General features: G+C 36.0%; 2 protein-coding genes across 3 annotated transcripts in view; one reads left to right on the top strand and one right to left on the bottom strand.

The window, feature by feature from the left end:
- The window catches only part of LOC123549193 (metallophosphoesterase 1-like), a 57,187-nt gene that overhangs the window by 27,784 nt on the left and 6,553 nt on the right, over positions 1-22,850 (top strand). Inside the window, exons 4-9 of one of the 2 annotated variants that reach the window (XM_045337075.2) lie at positions 450-591; positions 2,219-2,405; positions 3,021-3,101; positions 3,659-3,781; positions 6,360-6,500; positions 7,393-9,714. In XM_045337075.2, the coding sequence (XP_045193010.2) occupies positions 450-591; positions 2,219-2,405; positions 3,021-3,101; positions 3,659-3,781; positions 6,360-6,500; positions 7,393-7,560 (842 nt within the window). In that variant the 3' untranslated portion in view covers positions 7,561-9,714. Of the gene's footprint in view, positions 1-449; positions 592-2,218; positions 2,406-3,020; positions 3,102-3,658; positions 3,782-6,359; positions 6,501-7,392; positions 9,715-22,850 lie in introns of those variants that run through there. The other variant, XM_053545602.1, reaches the window with a different exon arrangement.
- Positions 15,002-22,850, bottom strand: part of LOC123549191 (GPI ethanolamine phosphate transferase 1-like) — a 60,391-nt gene continuing 52,542 nt past the window's right edge. Inside the window, exon 30 of the mRNA XM_053545603.1 lies at positions 15,002-20,063. Within this exon, the coding sequence (XP_053401578.1) occupies positions 19,893-20,063 (171 nt within the window). The 3' untranslated portion in view covers positions 15,002-19,892. The remainder of the gene's footprint in view (positions 20,064-22,850) is intronic.

Consider the following 22,850-nt stretch of genomic DNA (forward strand, 5'->3'; position numbering starts at 1 on the left):
GTATGTTGATGTTAACATGATACAGTATAACATCTGTTTACGAAACCTCTGGAAAAAAAGACACCTCTCTAGAGAGAGATACTGTGAAATTATTAAACTTTGTGGGCACGAAGTTTCATGGTTTTAGCCAAAACTGCTGTTGCATTGTGCATGGTGATTTGAATTCATGGATTTCACCATCTGAATATTGAATTAGTTGGAATCTTGCATGTTCGTTGGTATTCAGATAAAATTTTGCACACGTCATTAACAGTAAGTGGACATGATCATATAATTGAGTTATGCCTCTCTTTTTTTACTACAATATTACAGTTTTTGTAATATCTGACATCAGGTCCAGGGTCATCTGCAACCCTTCTGTATCATTTTACCCAGCTAAAAAATTTTTTTGGCAAATGGGTGTTGGGTTTAAAACTTTTGGTCTACCGGTATGTACAACTGTATTTCAGGAGACTTGTTGGATAATGGGAAAACGTGTAGTCAAAAGGAGTTTGATTATCATGTATCAAGATTTCGGAGAATGTTCCAGACTCCAAAAGATACAAGTACAGAGATTATAGTAGGAAACCATGATGTGGGATTCCATTATATGTAAGTAATTTTTAGTCCCTTTCTGGCAGAACACTGGAGGGGACTGTAGGAATGCCATCCGTCTGTCAGTCTGCAAATCTAGATCCTGCACTTACTCAGAAAGTTATTTAAGCTAGGGTCATAAAATTTTGCTCAACATGTAGATTATGTATGCACACGACTTATGCTTGTATGTTAAAGCAGCATGCCTCCAGATTTGGCTAAAAAATAATCTTTCTTTCAAATTGAAGTTTTGGTCATATTATCAACATTAGAATATGAATTTTTGTTTCTAAAATATTTTAAAAATTCCAAATCAAGAAAAAATGATGACCGCGGGGAATTGAACCCCGGACCGCCGCTGCAATAAAGACATTTTCCCGTTGTCGTAACCAATAGCACTATAGCTGAAGTAGTGAATAATGACTTTAAAATATAGATATTTATAATCGAGACAGTTTACCTGGAGTAAGAGCGTGACAAACGCTTTTTGATTTTCATCGTAAAAAGTAGTAAAAACAGTAAATTCTCATTTGTTTCCGTAACATAAAGTTTGTCAGTAATTAAGTTTTAAAGCCTTCTTAAGAAATATAGCATTTATTTCAAGATATCTAAAAAAAAATTTTTTTTTTTTTTGTTGTCGAACGATTTGGAGGCATGCCGCTTTAAAGGTCAAGGTCACTATTGAAGGTTAAGTAAAAAGAATTTTCCACTCCATAAATTTGATGGATTATCTTAGTGCTACACACAATTGTTCCCCATGATGAGACACTGTCAACACATGATCAGTGCTTGTCAGTTAAAGGTCAAGGTCACCTTTTAAGGTCAAGTAATCATTTGTTTCTGCTCCATTACTTTTAATTGCAGTGAAGGATTTTTTTAGTACCACACAGAAATGTTCCCCATGATTAGACTACGTGTTGCGCACATAACCCATGGTTGTCAGTCAAAGGTCAAGGTCACCTTTGAAGGTCGGGTAAAATCGTTACTGCTCCATAACTTTTATGTGCATTGATATATTATATTAGTACTGCACACAAATGTTCCCCACGATGAGACAATGTGTTGCATACATGATCTATGCTAAGCCATTTAGGTCAAGTTCACTATTGAAATATAAGTCAATATAGTTTTTGTTCCTTAGCTACTAAACACTGTTGCCAACAACCACAAGGGTGGAACACTAAGAAAGTTTTCCACAGATAGGGGACTTATGTTTTGCCACTGCAATACTCGGTCACTTGTTTTCCTGGGTCCATGGTTGAAATATTACCTTTCGGGACCCTTCTTAAAGCTCCAGCATCTGAATGGTTGTTTCTTAGCAGAGATTCGAAATTGACCAATGGCTTGGCTTCTGACTGATTTGTATTTTAGCTATAAAATGCATTTATTATCTTAAATTAAGAGGAAGAATCGCAACTTTTAACAAAATCCTTTGAACACCGGAATGCTCCGAAAACTGGACTTTTGACTTTGGTCCTGACAGGGTCCAGTTTTCAGAGATTTTACTGTACTACTATATGGATCTGATTTCAAAACATTTTACAGCAATGTTCCATGGGTGGCACTATTCCAAAATTGTTCAATCCAGCTTTTAAACTTGGGCAAGCTATCTTAGGCAATCATTGCCTATTTTGTCTATGTACAGGATGTCAGATCGAAAGCACAACAGGTTCAAAGATGCCTTTTCCACACCTCCAGTGCGCCTTGTTACAATTGGCGATGTTATTTTTGTACTCTTAAACAGTATGGCTATGGAAGGGGATGGATGCAATATATGTCACGAGGCGGAGGATAAATTACGACAAATAAAATGGCAGCTTAAATGTGCCAAAGTAGGTAAAAAAGATTTGTACAAGCCTAGTTAGTACTAAAGTGTTGTTAATTTAGTTGTGCAAGTCCAGTGTTAATATCTCATCAAACTTCACTGGAATGCACATATGAATAGTGTAGATTTAAATGTAAACAGGGTAATTCTGAAATTAAAGACAATCTGTGAACATTAACCAGCTTAAAATCACAAATACTGTGTCTGAAATCATTGAAGTTCGCTGGCATAAAATTTCGCGCAAACGTGAAAAAGGACTGTTTCACGCAGGCTTTAATTTGCGCATTTACAATTTTAGAAATGAAGAAATAAAACCAAAAAATAATAATAGCGCGGTTTTAAATTCGCGCATCGGTCCTAGCGCGAAATACGCGAAAATTCTTCCAAAAATTGATTTCATAGTAATACATCTGACTGCAAACTGTTTCTATTGATGTTCTGTTGTGCATGAATGACTGTCTAGGTACATTGTATATCTACTGTATCCTTTGGCCCCCACACACTTCAAAATGTACAATAAATATGTTTTATTTCCAAATGACAAAATCCGCCTTATTTTTGAAATACAAAGCCTTAGTGTACATGTGTTATTTTGCAGTGATATTGGTTTATATTCTTTCAGGCAATAGAGGAGAAGAATAACATTCCAGACATCTGCAATACTTTAGAGCCAATATCAAACACAAGGCCTGTTCTGCTGCAGGTAATTGGATATGCTTGAATGGATTTAGAACAATTTTCAAGCACATTTGGAATACCCAGTGGTCGATACATTTTATAATAACATGACACGTTATATAAATTCCTACTCCGTAGTTTGTGCTGTATGTCTATTCTATAACCAACACAATATATGTTTGCCTGGATAGAGAAAAAATTTAAGAAAAAAACTTTGAAGTTTGGATAGTATGTAATAAAACTTTTTATTGAATGCCCCGCTAGTTAACCCTTACCATGCTGGACATGTTTGGTTCTGCCTTTGCGACCAGTGTAGATCATGATCAGCCTGCACATCTGTGCAGTCTGATCATGATCTGCACTAATAGCTATTCAGCCAGTATCTTTTTGGTAAGCACCCCATTTAACAATTAATGATACTGTCCAAATTGGAAGATGGACAAGTTCATTATAGAAATTTAGCAGGTTAAGGGTTTAGACAACTGGCAAGCCACTCAGTATCTGTATGCTAGAAGGAAAAACTTTCTGCAAAAATTCTCTGAATCTATAATGTAAATTTGCTTGAATTGTTTTGTTTTTCAGCACTTTCCGATGTACAGAGAGTCGGACAAAAATTGCTCAACACCAGATGCTGCACCAGATGATGAAAAGTTTATACCTTTCAGGGAAAAATGGGATTGTATATCAAAAGAAAGTAGTACTATGGTGGGTGTTATTTTATTTTACAGTTTATTTAAGTTGATAACCAGATGCAAAGAAATGCAAGTGTTCGTTTTTTAGCTCACCTGTCACAAAGTGACAAGGTGAGCTGTTGTGATCGCGCGGCGTCCGTCGTCCGTCGTCCGCCCGTGCGTGCGTGCATGCGTCCGTAAACTTTTGCTTGTGACCACTCTAGAGGTCACATTTTTCATGGGATCTTTATGAAAGTTGGTCAGAATGTTCACCTTGATAATATCTAGGTCAAGTTTGAAACTGGGTCACGTGCCATCAAAAACTAGGTCAGTAGGTCTAAAAATAGAAAAATCTTGTGACCTCTCTAGAGGCCATATATTTCACAAGATCTTCATGAAAATTGGTCAGAATGTTCACCTTGATGATATCTAGGTCAAGTTTGAAACTGGGTCACGTGGGGTCAAAACTAGGTCAGTAGGTCTAAAATAGAAAAACCTTGTGACCTCTCTAGAGGCCATATTTTTCATGAGATCTTCATGAATATTGGTCAGAATGTTTCACCTTGATGATATCTAGGTCAAGTTCGAAACTGGGTCACGTGGGGTCAAAAAACTAGGTCATTAGGTCTAAAAATAGAAAAACCTTTTGACCTCTCTAGAGGCCATATTTCTCAATGGATCTTTATGAAAATTGGTCAGAATGTTCACCTTGATGATATCTAGGTCAAGTTCGAAACTGGGTCACGTGGGGGTAAAAACTAGGTCAGTAGATCTAAAAATAGAAAAACCTTGTGACCTCTCTAGAGGCCATATTTTTCATGAGATCTTCATGAATATTGGTCAGAATGTTCACCTTGATGATATCTAGGTCAAGTTCGATACTGGGTCATGTTGGATCAAAAACTAGGTCAGTAGGTCTAAAAATAGAAAAACCTTGTGACCTCTCTAGAGGCCATATTTCTCAATGGATCTTCATGAAAATTGGTCAGAATGTTCACCTTGATGATATCTAGGTCAAGTTCAAAACTGGGTCACGTGCGGTCAAAAACTAGGTCATTAGGTCTAAAAATAGAAAAACCTTGTGACCTCTCTAGAGGCCATATTTTTCAATGGATCTTCAGGAAAATTGGTCAGAATGTTTACCTTGATGATATCTAGATCAAGTTCGAAACCGGGTCACGTGGGGTTAAAAACTAGGTCAGTAGATCTAAAAATAGAAAAACCTTGTGACCTCTCTAGAGGCCATATTTTTTAATGAGATCTTCATGAATATTGGTCAGAATGTTCACCTTGATGATATCTAGGTCAGGTTCGAAACTGGGTCACGTGGGGTCAAAAACTAGGTCAGTAGGTCTAAAAATAGAAAAACCTTGTGACCTCTCTAGAGGCCATATTTCTCAATGGATCTTCATGAAAACTGGTGAGAATTTTCAGCTTGATGATATCTAGGTCAGGTTCGTAACTGGGTCATGTGCGGTCAAAAACTAGGTCAGTAGGTCGAAAAATAGAAAAACCTTGTGACCTCTCTAGAGGCCATATTTTTCACGAGATCTTCATGAAAATTGGTGAGAATGTTCACCTTGATGATATCTAGGTCAAGTTTAAAAGTGGGTCACGTGCCTTCAAAAACTAGGTCATTAGGTCAAATAATAGAAAAAGCTTGTGACCTCTCTAGAGGCCATATTTTTCAATGGATCTTCATGAATATTGGTCAGAATTTTTTTATCTTGATGATATCTAGGTCACATGTGCTCAAAAACTAGGTCACTATGTCAAATAATAGAAATAACGACGTCATACTCAGTTCAACACTGGGTCATGTGGGGATAGGTGAGCGATTCAGGACCATCATGGTCCTCTTGTTTCGTAAACTGGCTAGGATCAGGTTGCAAGACAGGACCAGTTTCTGAAGAAGTGTATACTCCGCTTTATTTCGACATTATACCATCAAACCAGTCTGAAAAAAACAACAACAACAATTTCTGTGTGGTGACTGATTCTTTGCCAGTAGTTTAATCATTGTGATTGTGAATTATTAGGGAAAGAAAGGAAATAGTATGTGTGTATCACAACAAACACAATTCTTTATTTCAAGAATACTGGTTAGAAACATTTAATTGAATTGGATCTTGCTTTGGTTTCCTAATCCCATTGTGCTCATCCACTGTGGTAAAACCATGGAATGAATTTCTTCTTCCAGATTTAATTGTAACAGTGTGGACACATTCTGATATGCTGTAAGGTTTAATATTTTGCCTTGGACATGCCTTAGAAAGTCCCAGTATTCTAAACCCAGAGGAAAAGTACTAAATTGGAATGATTTCTTAATTACTGCGAAATCATTAATGTTCGGAGGTGGGGGGGGGGGGTGTAAGTTTTGATGATTTTGTGGTTGTTTTAATCCAGGAAGTTAAATCCCTCTAAAAATAAACAAATAAAAGTCCCATTCATTTATATCTTTGGAAATTGAAGTCCATAAATACATATCAGAACAAATAGAAATACAGCCAGTCTGGTATAAAACCATGAAATTTCTTGCCAACGAAATAAAACTGTTTCACAGTATATGATTTCCATCTCGGTATCCTTCAGAATTTTTCAACTCATTTCAGTTGTTAGAATATCTAGATCCACGCCTCATTGTAAGTGCCCATACACACCATGGTTGCTATCGGCTACATGAAAATGGTGCACCAGAGTACACAGTAGCTTCCTATAACTGGAGAAACAAGAAAGCTCCTTCTTTTCTCCTAGTAAGTATGCACTTTTATCAGTTGATAGAACAGCCTTGGAGTTTCTCTACTTGTTTGCTAATATGTTTGTTTGAGTCAAATAATGAAACTAAATTTGCATTGTTGGTAGGGCACTTAGTTTTCATGCATATTCATATAAAAAAATAATTATAATGTTATAAGTGCCTAGGATATAGCAGTGAAACTCCCATCATATACTAGACACAAAATTTCATATTTGAAAATAGGAACAGTTACTAGCTATGTCATGTAAACATAAAATTAACAAGTTTATGTGTAGTAACAGTGTTATGCATTATGTTTAAAATAGTACACACCTAATACATGTACAGCTAACACAGTATGAATGAGTACTACCACTTAATTATCTTTAACTGAAATGTTATGTCATAGTGCATGCAAGAGTCAAGACTGAAGTTATCATTTTGCAAACATTCGTCAGTTACTACTGACATCTCGTCATGATGTGCGTTCAAGCTTCTTTCTTGTTATTTACTTTAAATGCTTTACTTTGTCACTATCTTAAACTCAAAACTGTAACCATTCTACATGTATAAGTACTTAAATGTGGATAGTATAAATAGAAATAAGAGAAAAGTGTCATAGAAATTTCCTGGAAAAAGTTTACAAAAAATATGGCTGTATTTGATATTCTTTAAAGAACTGCCTTTCAAGAAAAAAAAAAAAGAGCCGTCTAGGTTCTGTTTCTTTTCCTCCATAAAAGAAATATTGCTTGGGCCGTAATTATTGGAATTACTTCATCCCAGCAATCTCATAATATATTGGTGCGAGAGGAAGTATCAAGTACAAGAATCACAACTCAACATTTTTTTAATTATCCCCCTTGTTTACTATTTTTTTCTTGTTTTTTTTTTTTTTTATCTATTTGCAGGCAGAGATCAGTGATAAAGACTTTATAATTAACCGATGCTACCTTCCAAATGAAGTGACAGTATTTAGTATCTATATTACTGGTGGAATACTAGCACTTGCCTGCCTCGTCATACCTCCATTACACAAACAATCAGTATTGCCTACACCATCATATAAACTACACTGACCCTAAACTGTTTAATGCTTATCATGCTGGACATGATTGATTCTGCTGTTGCAACCAGTGCAGATCATGATCAGCCTGCACATATGTGCAGTCTGAGCATGCTGTGCTCTGTTTGCTATTCAGTCAGTCTCCTCTTGGTATGCACCCCTTTTAACAGTTAATGGTACTGTCCAAATTGAAAGTTCATTATAAAACTTTAGCAGGGTAATGGTTAAATGCTCACAATGATTTGTAATTTTGGCTTATATTGTAGCAGCCACATCTTTTTGTTACAAACATGAAATGTATTAATTTTTTGTTAAATCTTACTTCTAGTAATTGTTTTTTATGCCCCCGAAGGGAGGCATATAGTTTTTGAACCGTCTGTCCGTCTGTCGGTCCATCAGTCTGTCAGTCAGTCAGTCTGTCCGCAATTTTCGTGTCCGGTCCATATCTTTGTCATCGATGGATGGATTTTCAAATAACTTGGCATGAATGTGTACCACAGTAAGACAACGTGTCGCGCGCAAGACCCAGGTCCGTAGCTCAAAGGTCAAGGTCACACTTAGACTTCAAAGGATAGTGCATTGATGGGCGTGTCCGGTCCATATCTTTGTCATCCATGGATGGATTTTCAAATAACTTGGCATGAATGTGTACCACAGTAAGACGACGTGTCGCGCGCAAGACCCAGGTCCGTAGCTCAAAGGTCAAGGTCACACTTAGACGTTAAAGGATAGTGCATTGATGGGCGTGTCCGGTCCATATCTTTGTCATCCATGGATGGATTTTCAAATAACTTGGCATGAATGTGTATCACAGTAAGACGACGTGTCATGCGCAAGACCCAGGTCCGTAGCTCAAAGGTCAAGGTCACACTTAGACGTTAAAGGTCATTTTTCATGATAGTGCATTGATGGGCGTGTCCGGTCCATATCTTTGTCATTCATGAATGGATTTTAAAATAACTACGCATGAATGTGTGACACAGTAAGACGACGTGTCGCGCGCAAGACCCAGCTCCGTAGGTCAAAGGTCCTAAACTCTAACATCGGCCATAACTATTCATTCAAAGTGCCATCGGGGGCATGTGTCATCCTATGGAGACAGCTCTTGTTTCATATATTTAACAAAAGATTTGAACAATTGGTTCAGTTAGTAGGAAGGATTCCTGAATCTTTTATTTTTGATTACCTCCCTTTTATGATAGTGCAGATCATGTAAGACCATGTGTATTATTGAAAGAATTGATTTTCTAAAATCATATCAGCATAAATACTATCTACTTGGACAGCTGCTTTGTCTGTTTTCAACATAAAAGCCATATGGGACTTTAACTATAATCATTTACCAGATATTGTTTAAGATAACCATTGGAACAAAGGATTTGAATGGACCGAAACTTCCAGCAAATCAGTAGTTTGGCATGAATGGTGATCTTGCATTTAGATTTAGATGAATTAAATGCATTTTGATATTGAACAGTACCACTTACATCAGGAAATAAATGAATACTGATATTGAACATTGTCACTTGCATCAGGAAATAAATGAATACAGAAATAAATGAATACTGATATTGAACATTGTATTTTGCATCAGGAAATAAATAAATACCGATATTGAACATTGCCACTTGCATCAGGAAATAAATGAATACTGATATTGAACATTGTCACTTACATCAGGAAATAAATGAATACTGATATTGAACATTGTCACTTGCAACTGATATTGAACATTGTCACTTGCATCAGGAAATAAATGAATACTGATATTGAACATTGTATTTTGCATCAGGAAATAAATGAATACTGATATTGAACATTGTCACTTACATCAGGAAATAAATGAATACTGATATTGAACATTGTCACTTGCAACTGATATTGAACATTGCCACTTGCATCAGGAAATAAATGAATACCGATATTGAACATTTCCACTTGCATCAGGAAATTAATAAATGTATACTGATATTGGACTTTGCCACTTGCATCAGGAAATAAATGACTGGAAGTTAAACATTGCCACTTGCATCAGGAAATAAATGACTGGAAGTTAAAATTGCCACTTGCATCAGGTAATAGCAGTTAGTATCAAGATACGCTATGTCCATCAATGCTTTGAATTTTAATGATTTTTTTAGTTATGAATAAAGAATACAGTTTTTTATGCCGAGTTTATTGTTATGATTTTGTATGCATTTGAAAATTACAACTTTTACAGCAGTTGAATTATGGATTTTGGTTTTATGACACAGCAACACAGACCATGTTATATGGTGCCAGTCAGAACTAAAAATTTGGTTTTGCATCTCATTTACATAAAAATGAAGACATGAGGTATGGAATCAGAATTTTTATACCTGCTGGAATCATAGACACAGAAAAATCAGGTGTTCATACTCTATGAGTTGCCTCTTAGAATCAAGCAAGAGTAAGACAGGGGTTCAACAAGTTGTCCTAGAGCCACATAGAACAACAGAGGTCAGTATTTCTATACTGGTACATGTATGGTAATGTACATGATATTCCCTTTTATATAAAGAGCTGTGACTACCAAAGGACAGCAATGCTCGACTATTCAAGAGCCGTGTCAATTGAAAGAATGTAAAAGTCGAAAACGGGGAACCTGTAAACTGCATGTCGGCTCATCACAGTAGACAAGTATGTTAAGTTTCAATCCATTCCCATTAATTGGGAAAAAGCTACCAGCTTGCATAAAAAATAATACAAAAAAATTCTTAGTATACTGTAGAAAAATGCAAAGAAGAGTAATGGAACCTGTACACTGCATGTCAGATCATCAAAGTAAATGAGTGTGTACATAACTACCACCTTAAATAAACAAGAGGGTCATGATGACCCTGGATCGCTCACCTGAGTAATATGAGCTACATGTCTCAAATGTCAAACTGATGTTAAAATATTAAGAAAGTCAGTAGATCACATTCATGGTCAATGAAATTCAGTTTTAAGATTTGTGTGCAAAACTGTATGTCATCAAAATTTCAAGGATGTATCTTAAAAAACAAGAAAGTAGGTCAGTAGGTCAAGGTCACAGTCAAGTGACATCATATTACTTTGGGTCATCAGGTAATTATAAATAAACAGTCTTGGAAATAGGATCGGGGCCTCTTTTAACCCCAGGGGCATGATTTTTCCTATATAACTCACATAATAACTAAGTGACCCCAGGGCGGGGCCTCTTTTAACCCCAGGGGCATAATTTGGTAGAGCACTACTAGACAATGCATCATACCAAATATCAAAAGCCTCGGTCATATGGTTTCAGACAAGAAGATTTTTAAAGCTTTTTCCTATATAAGTCTATATAAAACTTGGGACCCCCAGGGCTCTTTTCATCCAAGGGGTACAATTTGAACAATCTTGGTAGAGGACCACTAGATGATGCTACATACCAAATATCAAAGCCCTAGGCCATGTGGTTTTGTACAAGAAGATTTTCGAAGTTTTCCCCATATAAGTTTGTATAAACCATGTGACCCCCGGGGCGGGGCCATATTTGACCTTAGGGGGATAATTTGAACAATCTTCGTAGAGGACCACTAGATGATGCCTCATATCAAATATCGAAGCCCTAGGCCATGTGGTTTTGTACAAGAAGATTTTTAAAGTTTTTCCTTTCGGTTGCCATGGCAACCAGAGTTCTGCATGGAATTCAATTCTTTGAACAATTTTGAAAGGGGGCCACCCAAGGATCATTCCTGTGAAGTTTGGTGTAATTCTGCCCAGTTGTTTTCAAGAAGATTTTTTTAGAAATTGTTGATGCACGACGAACTACGCACGACGGACATCAAGCAGTCACAATAGCTCACCTTGTGACAGGTGAGCTAAAAACAACCAAATTGGGATGCTGATGCATGGGCAAGTCCAATAGCTCTACCTGTTCTTTGAATCTGATAAACTAACACAGTTTCTAAAAGTAAATGTATTTTGTTTATGTGTAAAATTAGGTATTTGACCAAGTGCTCCAGATAACCCAGTATCAAATCCAACCTAGATTTTATAAAGACACCCGTTCTTTATAGGTTTCATAAAGATCAGGTAGAAAATGTGGCCTCCAGAATGTTAACAATATGAAAAAGACAATTTTGACTAATTCAAGGGCCATTTCTTCCATTTAATTCATCTTGTCAATTATTGCAAACTAGAACTGTCACAGGAGTGACTCATACCCCCACCATACGGTCCTGTCACAGAAAAATGGCAACCATAAGAAATTTTAAAAATACTTTGGAGTACTTCATCCTGGGCTTCCACTAAAGTAATACTAGTATAATACTAGTATAGTAATACTAGTAAATATATTAAATCTCTAATATTAGAGATACACTAAAAGTAAATACAAAAAGGTGTCTTACCGACCCATGTTACCACAGAAAAATGTTTTTACTTTTTACATAGGACTTACAATAAACAAGAGGACCATGATGGTCCTGAATCGCTCACCTCTTCCCACATGATCCAGTTTTGAGTATGACGTCGTTTTTTATATTATTTGACATAGTGACCTAGTTTTTGAGCTCATGTGACCCAGTTTTGAACTTGACCTAGATATTATAAAGATAAAAATTCTGACCAATTTTCATGAAGATCCATTGAAAAATATGGTCTCTAGAGAGGTCACAAGGTTTTTCTATTATTTGACCTATTGACCTAGTTTTTTAAGGCACGTGACCCGGTTTCAAACTTGACCTAGATATAATCAAGGTGAACATTCTGACCAATTTTCATGAAGATCCATTCAAGGGTATGGCCTCTAGAGAGGTCACAAGGTTTTTCTATTTCAAGACCTACTGACCTAGTTTTTGATCTCAGTTGACCCAGTTTCAAACTTGACCTAGATATCATCAAGATAAACATTCAGACCAACTTTCATACAGATCCCATGAAAAATATGGCCTTTAGAGAGGTCACGTTTTTCATTATTTGACCTACTGACCTACTTTTTGAAGGCACCTGACCCACTTTCGAACTTGACTTAGATATCATCAAGGTGAAAATTTGACCAATTTTTATGAATATCCCAAAATTTGGGGCCTTAGAGAGGCCCCAAAGGTTTTCTTTTTTTTAGACCTACTGACCTTTTTTTGACCCCCACATGACCCTGTTCGAATTTGACTGTATCATAAAGATGACATTCAGACCAACTTTCATAAAGATCCTTGAAAATATGGTTTTTAGAAGGTAAAAGGGGTTTTTTTTTTATTTGATCTGACCTTTTTTTGCGGCACGGACCCACTTTCAAATTTGACCTGATTCATCAAGATAAACATTCGCCCCCTTTCACAGATCCATGGAAAATATGGCCCTTTTAGGTCCAAAGTTTCTCTATTTTTGCCCCTTGACCTATTTTTTTGATGGCACGTGACCCTTTCAAACTTGATTAGATATCATCAAGGTGAACATTCGACAAATTTTCATAAAAGTTTTCTGAAATTTTTGGCCCTTAGAGGGTCACAGGGTTTTTCTATTTTTAGCCCTATGACCTATTTTTTAAACCCGTGACCCGTTTCGAACTTGCCTAGAATCATCAAGATGACCATTCAGCCTTTACACAGATCCCTGAAAAATAGGGCCCTTTAGAGGGCCCCCAAGGTTTTTTATTATTTGACCTTGCCTATTTTTTTGGATGGCACGTGACCCATTTTCGAACTACCTAGAAACTCAAGGTGAAGTTCTGCCCAATTTTTATGAAGATCTTGTGAATAATGGCCCAGAAATCCCAAAGGATTTTTTTTTTAGCCCTACTGACTATTTTTTGAGGGCACGGACCCGTTTCGAACTTGCCTGAAATCCAAGATGAACTTTCAGACCAACTTTCATCAGACCCCATGAAAAATAGGGCCTTTAAAGGGCACAGGTTTTTTCATTTTTGCCCTACTGCCCTTTTTTAAAAGGGCACGGGGCCCCCGTTTCAAACTTGACCTAGATTCATCAAGGTGCGTTTGCCCCAATTTCATAAAGATCTTGTGAAATATATGCCTTAGAGAGGTAAAAGGTTTTTTTTTTTTTTAGACATGCCCTGTTTTTGCCCCGCACGTCCCCCATTTTCAAATTGACTAGATATCATAAAGTAACATTTGACCAATTTTTCAAAAGACCCCTTTGAAAATTTAGGCCTTAGAGAGGTCACGGTTTTTTTTTTTTTTTTTAGCCTATGACCGTTTTTGAGGGCACGGACCCAGTTTCGAACTTGCCCTAGTTCATCAAATAAACTTTGCCCAACTTTCTAAAGATCCATGAAAAATGTGCCCTTAGATGGTACAAGAAAAAATTTTAAAGGACGGACGGACGAGGACACCGGCGATCACAAAGCTCACCTTTTTACTTTGTGGGTGAGCTAAAAAGTTAGAAAATCCCCAAAATATTGAAAAAACTAAAATAGGATTTTAAAAATAGCTAAACCCGGAATTTTAAGGGGAAGAAATAGAAAAAAGTTAAAAAAAGGTTACTTCCTTTGGCTCTAACCCAAACAGAATGAATATAGTGAAAACATCAAAAATTTAACCTTTGTTTAGTAAAAAGGGGACACAATTCAAGAAAAATTGTGTCAGATATGTCTTGGTCACATGTGTGGGTGATGAGGGGAAATCTATTTTAAGTCGAATCAAAATCCATTCAGAGTAAGAGATATAGTGAAAATACATCAAAAATTAAACCCTTTAAAATTTTAAGTAAAAAGGGGCTTTTTTTTTATGAAAAAAAATTGGTGTCAGAGTTAGCACCCTTTTGTCACTGTGTGGGGATGAGGTGGAAATCTATTTTAAATTTGAAATCAAATCCATTTTGTAAAATTTAGATAAAGTGAAAAACATCAAAATCAACTTAAATTTTTAAATAAAAGGGGGAATTTCTAAAAATTATGTCAGAGTTTGACCTTTTGTACATCATCTGGGGGAGGGGGGTGGAAAACTTTTTAAATTTTAATCAAATCCATTAGAATAATGGATATAGGAAAAAAACAAAAAAATAAACCTTAAATTTTAAGAAAAGGGGGCATAATTCATGAAAACTTGGTGTCAGAGTTATGCACCTTGTGTCACATGATGTGGGTGATGAGGTGAAACATCTATTTTAAGTTTGAATCAAATCCATTTAGTAATAACTGAGATATAGTGAAAATACAACAAAATTAACCTTAAATTCTAATTAAAAGGGGACATAATTCATGAAAACTTGGTGTCAAGAGTTATGCACCTTGTGTCACATGATGTGGGTGATAAGGTGGAACATGTATTTTAAGTTTGAATCAAATCTATTTGGTAATAACTGAGATAATATATTTCGGGACGGGACGGGACGCGACAAAACTGACTCCTATATACCCCCCTCAAACATGTTTGGTGGGGGTATAATGACTGAAATTTTGCATAACATACATTCTATGTACTAAGTTTTGTGAAATATATTGACATATGGGCTATTATGTACATATGTACTATTAGATATTTATTGAGAAAATTATAACTGGCTGTTTTGAACAATTATGATACATACTATCAAATGATTATCAAATCATGGTATATACTGTTTTCAAATACAGTGGCAGTGCATGAATGAGGATTTGATTAAATTCAGGCCCAATGTTTACAAAACAATTTCAGTCTCAGCTGAGTTTGATAACATTATTTGTCATTTATATTAGTAAATTGAATGTTATGTTAATGACTTCTTTCAAGTGTCTATTCAGAATTAACTGTTAGTCTGATTTGGAATTAATTTGAAAGTTCTAGTAAAATTTGCTAGAAACATCCCGATCTCAAACTCTGCCGAGACCCAAAAAAATGTTTTGTGAAATTTGGGCCAAATAATATCTTTTAATAGTCTTTGGGTAGGATGATGTCTTGGACAGCAAAGCTGCAAGTCTTCCGAGGTTTTCTTGAAAATCTTCCATTATGTCCTCGGACACAGCTAAATCCTAGATGTAAGAAACCATCAAAACTGAGAGATTTTGCTTGAAACACAATAATAAGAGTATTCACATTACATCATAACATTCTGCCTCTCAATATCAGTAAATAAACAAGTAAAAACATACACCAAATAAAGCTCTTATTTAGCTTCTGTATTTATTTATTTATTTATTTGGGTTTTATGGCGCACCAACACAGTACGTTATATGGTGCCAAACAGGACTACAAATGTTGGTTCCACATCTCATTTATACGAAATAAAAACATGAGGTATGGAATCAAAATTTGTATACCTGCTGGAATCACAGCTTCTGTAAGCTTTCTTTTCTTGAAAATACTTTTTAACTTTGGAAAAGTCCGGGTTTTCAACCTCGGACTACTTCCATCTGTCTGGAGTATTTTTCTTCAAGGAAAGTAAACAACATGTATAAATACAGCAGACCCTGCCTTATTGATCACCTGTATTAAGCAGCCACTTGCCTTAAGTAGCCAGTGTTGCATCACTTGGCTTTTTGCTTAATACAGGTTTGACTGTACAATCAGACACAATTGATCTATTACAATCACACAGTTTGGATAAAAATTTTTCAACATGTTTATTTTCACCAGGTTTAACATAGAATGTATATATGGCACTGAAAAATTATAAAGTGGGTGAAGATAAAAGATATTGGTAAAAATGCAAATTGTGTGCATTATTTTAAAAGCGTTGCAATGGTTTACTACCTTCTGCATAATATTTTTGGTTATTAAGTATATCTTGCAAAAGTCTTATGTCAATAAGTTTGTACCACTAGTCACTTTCAGAGTACTCACTTTTTATGGATTTTTGGAATTATTTTTCACCTTAAATATGTGGGTTAGTCCCTTTAATGTAAGAATAATATTCCAGAACTACTTTTTTGTTTGTAACAGCCATTTGTGTTGTATAAATATTGTACACCTCTACATATATTCATTTTTATATAATAATTATAAATTTTTAAAAGCTGAAGAAAAAGAACACTTGGTTTCTTGAAAACTACTGCATTTTTAACTTTTTTTTCTCTCTGTCAATCACAAACACATATTTTTTTTACTGAATTGAGAAAACTATTACAAAGAAATATCTAGAACAAAAAGCACTACTGATTAAAAAAATCTATTGAAAAAAATAAAGAATTATGAGACTATGTATTAAAAAAAAATGACTGAAACAAGAAATAAGAGCTGTCAGATGACAGCGCGCTCGGCTATTCTCAGTGCTTGATAGTATAATATAAGCTATGAGTAAAACTTTAATATTACAACAAGCATATTCTAAGTCGAAAAGGGGCCATATTTCAGTCAAAATGCTTGGTAGAGTTGCTTCCTCCTTTTTAAAGACTGGGGTCATGATGGTAAACAAGTATGCAAAATATCAAAGCAATATCTCAATGGACTTTGAAAATATTTGGGGTGGTACGCAAACTTTAACATTACAATAAGCATATTCTAAGTCGAAAAGGGGCCATAATTCAGTCAAAATGCTTGACAGAGTTGCCTCCTCCTTTTTACAGACTGGCAATATCTCAATGGACATTGAAAATATTTGGGGTGGTACGCAAACTTTAACATTTGTGTGACACTCACGCTAACGCTCACGCCAGACGCCGGGGCGAGTAGGATAGCTCCCTTATTCTTCGAATAGTCGAGCTTAAAACAACAAATATTACTACTTATCTAGGAGAGATTCTGAATATGGAAGATTCCAACATAACATGAGAATATTAAAAAAATGGCAAATCTTAAAGGCACTGACATCCAGATTTTGGCTAAAAATGAATCTTTCTTTAACGTTTGGTCATATTATGAACATTAGAATATGAGTTTTTGTTTCTTAAAAATGCCGAATCAACAAAAAAAAAGAAAAGAAAGAGGTCAGTGTCAGGAATTGAACCCGTGCAGAAGCAGCAATATACACATTCCTATGGTCTTGACCAATACACCATGTATTTAACGATTGTTAAATAGAGATATTTATAACTAAGGCAGTTTATATCGAGTAAAGTGGTACAAATGCTTTTCAATTTTCAATGTAAAAATTAGTAAAAACAACTAACTCTCATGTGTTTCCATTACAAATAGTCTGTCAGTAATTAAGTTTCAAAGCTTTATAGCATAAATTTCCTGATACCTAAATATTTTCTCTCTTTTTTTTAGCTCACCTGTCACAAAGTGACAAGGTGAGCTTTTGTGATAGCGTGGCATCCGTCGTCCGTCCGTGCGTGCGTGCGTTCGTAAACTTTTGCTTGTGACCACTCTAGAGGTCACATTTTTCATGGGATCTTTATAAAAGTTGGTCAGAATGTTCATCTTGATGATATTTAGGTCAAGTTTGAAACTGGGTCACGTGCCGTCAAAAACTAGGTCAGTAGGTCTAAAAATAGAAAAACCTTGTGACCTCTCTAGAGGCCATATTTTTCATGAGATCTTCATGACAATTGGTCAGAATGTTCACCTTGATGATATCTAGGCCAAGTTCGAAACTGGGTCACGTGGGGTCAAAAACTAGGTCAGTAGGTCTAAAAATAGAAAAACCTTGTGACCTCTCTAGAGGCCATATTTCTCAATGGATCTTCATGAAAATTGGTCAGAATGTTCACCTTGATGATATCTAGGTCAAGTTCCTCTTGATGATATCTAGGTCAAGTTCGAAACTGGGTCACGTGCGGTCAAAAACTAGGTCAGTAGGTCGAAAAATAGAAAAACCTTGTGACCTCTCTAGAGGCCATATTTTTCATGAGATCTTCATGAAAATTGGTGAGAATGTTCACCTTGATGATATCTAGGTCAGATTCAGAAGTGGGTCAAGTGCCTTCAAAAACTAGGTCATTAGGTCAAATAATAGAAAAACCTTGTGACCTCTCTAGAGGTCATATTTTTCAATGGATCTTCATGAAAATTGGTCAGAATTTTTTATCTTGATGATATCTATGTCACATGTGCTCAAAAACTAGGTCACTATGTCAAATAATAGAAATAACGACGTCGTACTCAGTTCAACACTAGGTCATGTGGGGATAGGTGAGCGATTCAGGACCATCATGGTCCTCTTGTTTATGTCGTACGATCTGGAGGCCAGTGCCTTTAAAATAGTCCGTTAAATTCAAGATAACAATCAGACAATTAACAAAGACATGAGAAATAATTCTGTTCACAAATTCAACATTGTAAAAATACTGGTCTATAGATCATTCATAATATATAGTCAACCTGTAATAAACACCATCTAAAACAGGAACTGTAACCAGACTAGTTTTTTTTACTTCCACTTTTAAACCTATAAATGGAAATTACCTACTAAGAAAGAAAAAACTTTTTCTTCATTTAATCTCAGAAGGGTTTCTACAGGTTTTATATTGTACTGACAAGGTAACCAGAATTAAATATCAGTATCAATCATTACATCCTTTACCAAATCCAGCATTGAATATTTGCGGATTGAATGTTTTTTTTTTGTTTATATGGATATAAACCTTACTGGGACTTCTGGCAAATTCGTGAATCATGCTGGAAACAAAATTCAAGAGAGACTTTAAGATGAATACCACAGTTTCTTATATGTATATACGGCAAAAATTTTCCTATGGACAGAATTTCTTTAATCTTTGTGTACTGACTGAGAATCAAGTTTAAAACAGAAATATGTATTAAAATCAGTTACCCAGGCTTGATATTGAACTATCTGCCCTTGAAAATATATTTCTACTTTCAAGGGCAGATAATTCATGACCAAGGCTGGGTAAATATGATTTGTTTTATTTCATATTTCTGTTTTTGATTTAATTCTCTGTCACAGTTTAAAGAAGAAATTCTGTCTGTAAGAAAATTTTGCCCCATGTCAATATAGACACTGTGGCAAATTTCCTGAACTATGAACATGACAAAATAATACAGCAAAGTCCTGGTCTTTCCCATGGGCCAAATTTCTTTAAACCTTGTATACTGACTGCAGATGAAGTCTGAAAGCGAAATATAAATTAAGATGCACAGTTTCCTTGCCCTGGTCTTGAATTATCTGCCCTTGAAAATTGGATGTGTTAGTATTTTCTGATTTTCAAGGGCAGATAATTCAAAATCAAGCCTGAGTACCTATGATTTTTAATATATATTTCCATTTTAAACACGTCTCTCAGTCAGTTCACAAAGTTTAAAGAAATTCTCTCCATAGGAAAATTTTTGCCTGTGGCTGTGTTGAACAAGTGCCCAAAGTTTCAAAGCTATAACTCTAATTATTAGTGTGATAGACTAGAAAAGAAATGGAGACCATAGTTCATAAAAACCATAGTTCATGCTTCATTTAGGCATTGTCAGCAAGATATTCCATCTAGCTGGTTATGATACAACGAGTCTTAGCCTTCTAATGCAGGAGAATCTGTATGCTAACATGTTATTCCGCCTTGTTAGATCGTGACCTAGTTAGACTGAAGCATGTTAGTAGGTGAGATACTCCGTACAGCAGCATGGTAAATATTATCATACACATCACAATGATATAATGACTGATGCTTGTCCCTATATCCAACCAACTCCCATAGTCTCGTACCAGGAAGAAAAAATGCTGAAAAATAAAAAAAAATGTTTTCCGGATGTCTTGTTTCTATGTGATAACAAGCAATTTTAGTACAGATTAAATATTATTATATCACACGGAGACTTTCCAATTTTTAATGATGGAGGAATACTAAGACACCCTTCTGGGCATAATTTCATGCACAAGAGTGCACACAGGTAGAACCATCAACCTCTTGTAAGTATGCTGTAGGACTTCCTCATGAGAGGATATCTATAAACCTTTCTTGGTGTCAAACCAACAGCAGCAGAGTGCAAGTGAATAAAAGCCAGTGACCCTGGCCACTCTGCCACAGAGGATCTGGCACAAAAGGTTATCACTTGGCCTCTAAGGCTTTGGCACAACCAATTACCCCTTGGCAACAGAGGCTATTGCACAATGGGTTACTGCTTGACCAGGGAGATTCTGGCACAAAAAATTACTACTTGGCTATGGAGCTATGGCAAAAAAGTTACCACTTGGCCAGGAGAGTCTGGCACAACAAGTTATTACTTTGCTATGGAGGCTCTGACAAAACAAGTTACCACATGGCTAAAAAGGCTGTCGCACAACAGGTTACCATTCAGCCATTGAGGCTCTGGCACAACTGGTTACCACTATGCCATGGAGGCACTGGCACAACATGTTACCACTCTGCCACAAGTAACCACTCCACCATGGAGGCTCTAGCACAACAAGTTACTACTAAGCAGCTGAGGCTCTTGCACAGGTTACCACTTAGCCACAGAGGCTCTAGAACAACAGGCTGCCACCTGGCCACAGAGGCATGGCACAACATGTTAACATTCGGCCATGGTGGCTCTGGCACAACAGGTTACCACTCAGCTACACAGGCTATGGCACAACAGGTTATCACTCTGTCATGAAGGCTGTGGCACAACAAGTTACCACTCGATCAAGGAGGCTTTAGCACAACAGGTTAAAGTAACAGTTCTACAGGCAGCAAGTTAAAAAGTACTAGATTAAGTAAGACGTTCACAACTGACAACTTACACAATAAGGTCGAGTATATTTTGTGGCTGAAAGTGAAAAATTAACAATGGAGATGAAGAGAGGGAATGAATACAATGTACAGTTGAAAGTTTCCTTGCGTATTGTAATTGAACAAAATATTAACTTGAAACTGAAACCCATAACTGTTACAATGATTTTATAAGAGGACGAATAAGGCATGACTAACATATATTCACCCTTGACTAATGTCATGACAGCAATTTTTTGAAGCAGTCTCCTTTATGCCAAAACAATTGTTTAAAACATGAAACTAATCACTCCTACTAAGTTTCCAAACACTTTTTGAAATTTTATATATTAGGGCATTTAATTTTTATGGCCAAACTGTCTGAAGTACCCATGAAATACTCGTTTTTTGTTGAAAATAAAGATATCCTGAAAATACTGTAATGATAGGATAAATTTTTCTTTCAAAATCGTAGTTCTCGAAAAGCCAAAAATTTTCAATAACCCATCAAAATAAATTGATAATAATTCTTTTCCATATTTGTAAGAACTGGTACAACCCATTAACTTCTTGATAAATGACCTAGAGGCCCTAGATAGGTACACAGGTTATTGTAGATATACTTACAACAGCCATACAATCTGACAAGAGGAAAATGACCATGAGGAGGCCCTGGATAGGTACACAAGTTATTGTAGATATACTTACAACAGCCATACAATCTGGCATGAGGAAAATGACCATCAGGAGGCCCTAGATAGGTACACAAGTTATTGTAGATATACTTACAACAGCCATACAATCTGACATGAGCAAAATGACCATGAGGAGGCCCTGGATAGGTACACAAGTTACTACAGATATACATACAATAACCATACAATCTGACATGAGGAAAATGACCATGAGGAGGCCTTAGATAGGTACACAAGTTATTTAGATATATTTACAACAGCCATACAATCTAACATGAGGAAAATGACCATGAGGAGGCCCTGGATAGGTACACAAGTTATTGTAGATATACTTACAGTCTGACATGAGCAATATAACCAAGAGGAGGTCCTGGATGGGTACAAGTTATTGTACTGTAGATATACTTACAACAGCCATACAGTCTGACATGAGCAAAATAACCAAGAGGAGGCCCTAGATGGGTACACAAGTTATTGTATTGTAGATATACTTACAACAGCCATACAGTCTGACATGAGCAATATAACCAAGAGGAGGTCCTGGATGGGTACAAGTTATTGTACTGTAGATATACTTACAACAGCCATACAGTCTGACATGAGCAAAATAACCAAGAGGAGGCCCTAGATGGGTACACAAGTTATTGTATTGTAGATATACTTACAATAGCCATACAGTCTAACATGAGCAAAATAACCAAGAGGAGGCCCTAGATGGGTACACAAGTTATTGTATTGTAGATATACTTACAATAGCCATACAGTCTAACATGAGCAAAATAACCAAGAGGAGGTCCTGGATGGGTACACAAGTTATTGTATTGTAGATATACTTACAATAGCCATACAGTCTAACATGAGCAAAAAAACCAAGAGGAGGCCCTAGATGGGTACACAAGTTATTGTATTGTAGATATACTTACAATAGCCATACAGTCTAACATGAGCAAAATAACCAAGAGGAGGACCTAGATGGGTACACAAGTTATTGTATTGTAGATATACTTACAATAGCCATACAGTCTAACATGAGCAAAATAACCAAGAGGAGGCCCTAGATGGGTACACAAGTTATTGTATTGTAGATATACTTACAATAGCCATACAGTCTGACATGAG

The sequence above is a fragment of the Mercenaria mercenaria genome, chromosome 6 (assembly GCF_021730395.1).
Source record: "Mercenaria mercenaria strain notata chromosome 6, MADL_Memer_1, whole genome shotgun sequence".
In the NCBI taxonomy this organism is placed as follows: domain Eukaryota; kingdom Metazoa; phylum Mollusca; class Bivalvia; order Venerida; family Veneridae; genus Mercenaria; species Mercenaria mercenaria.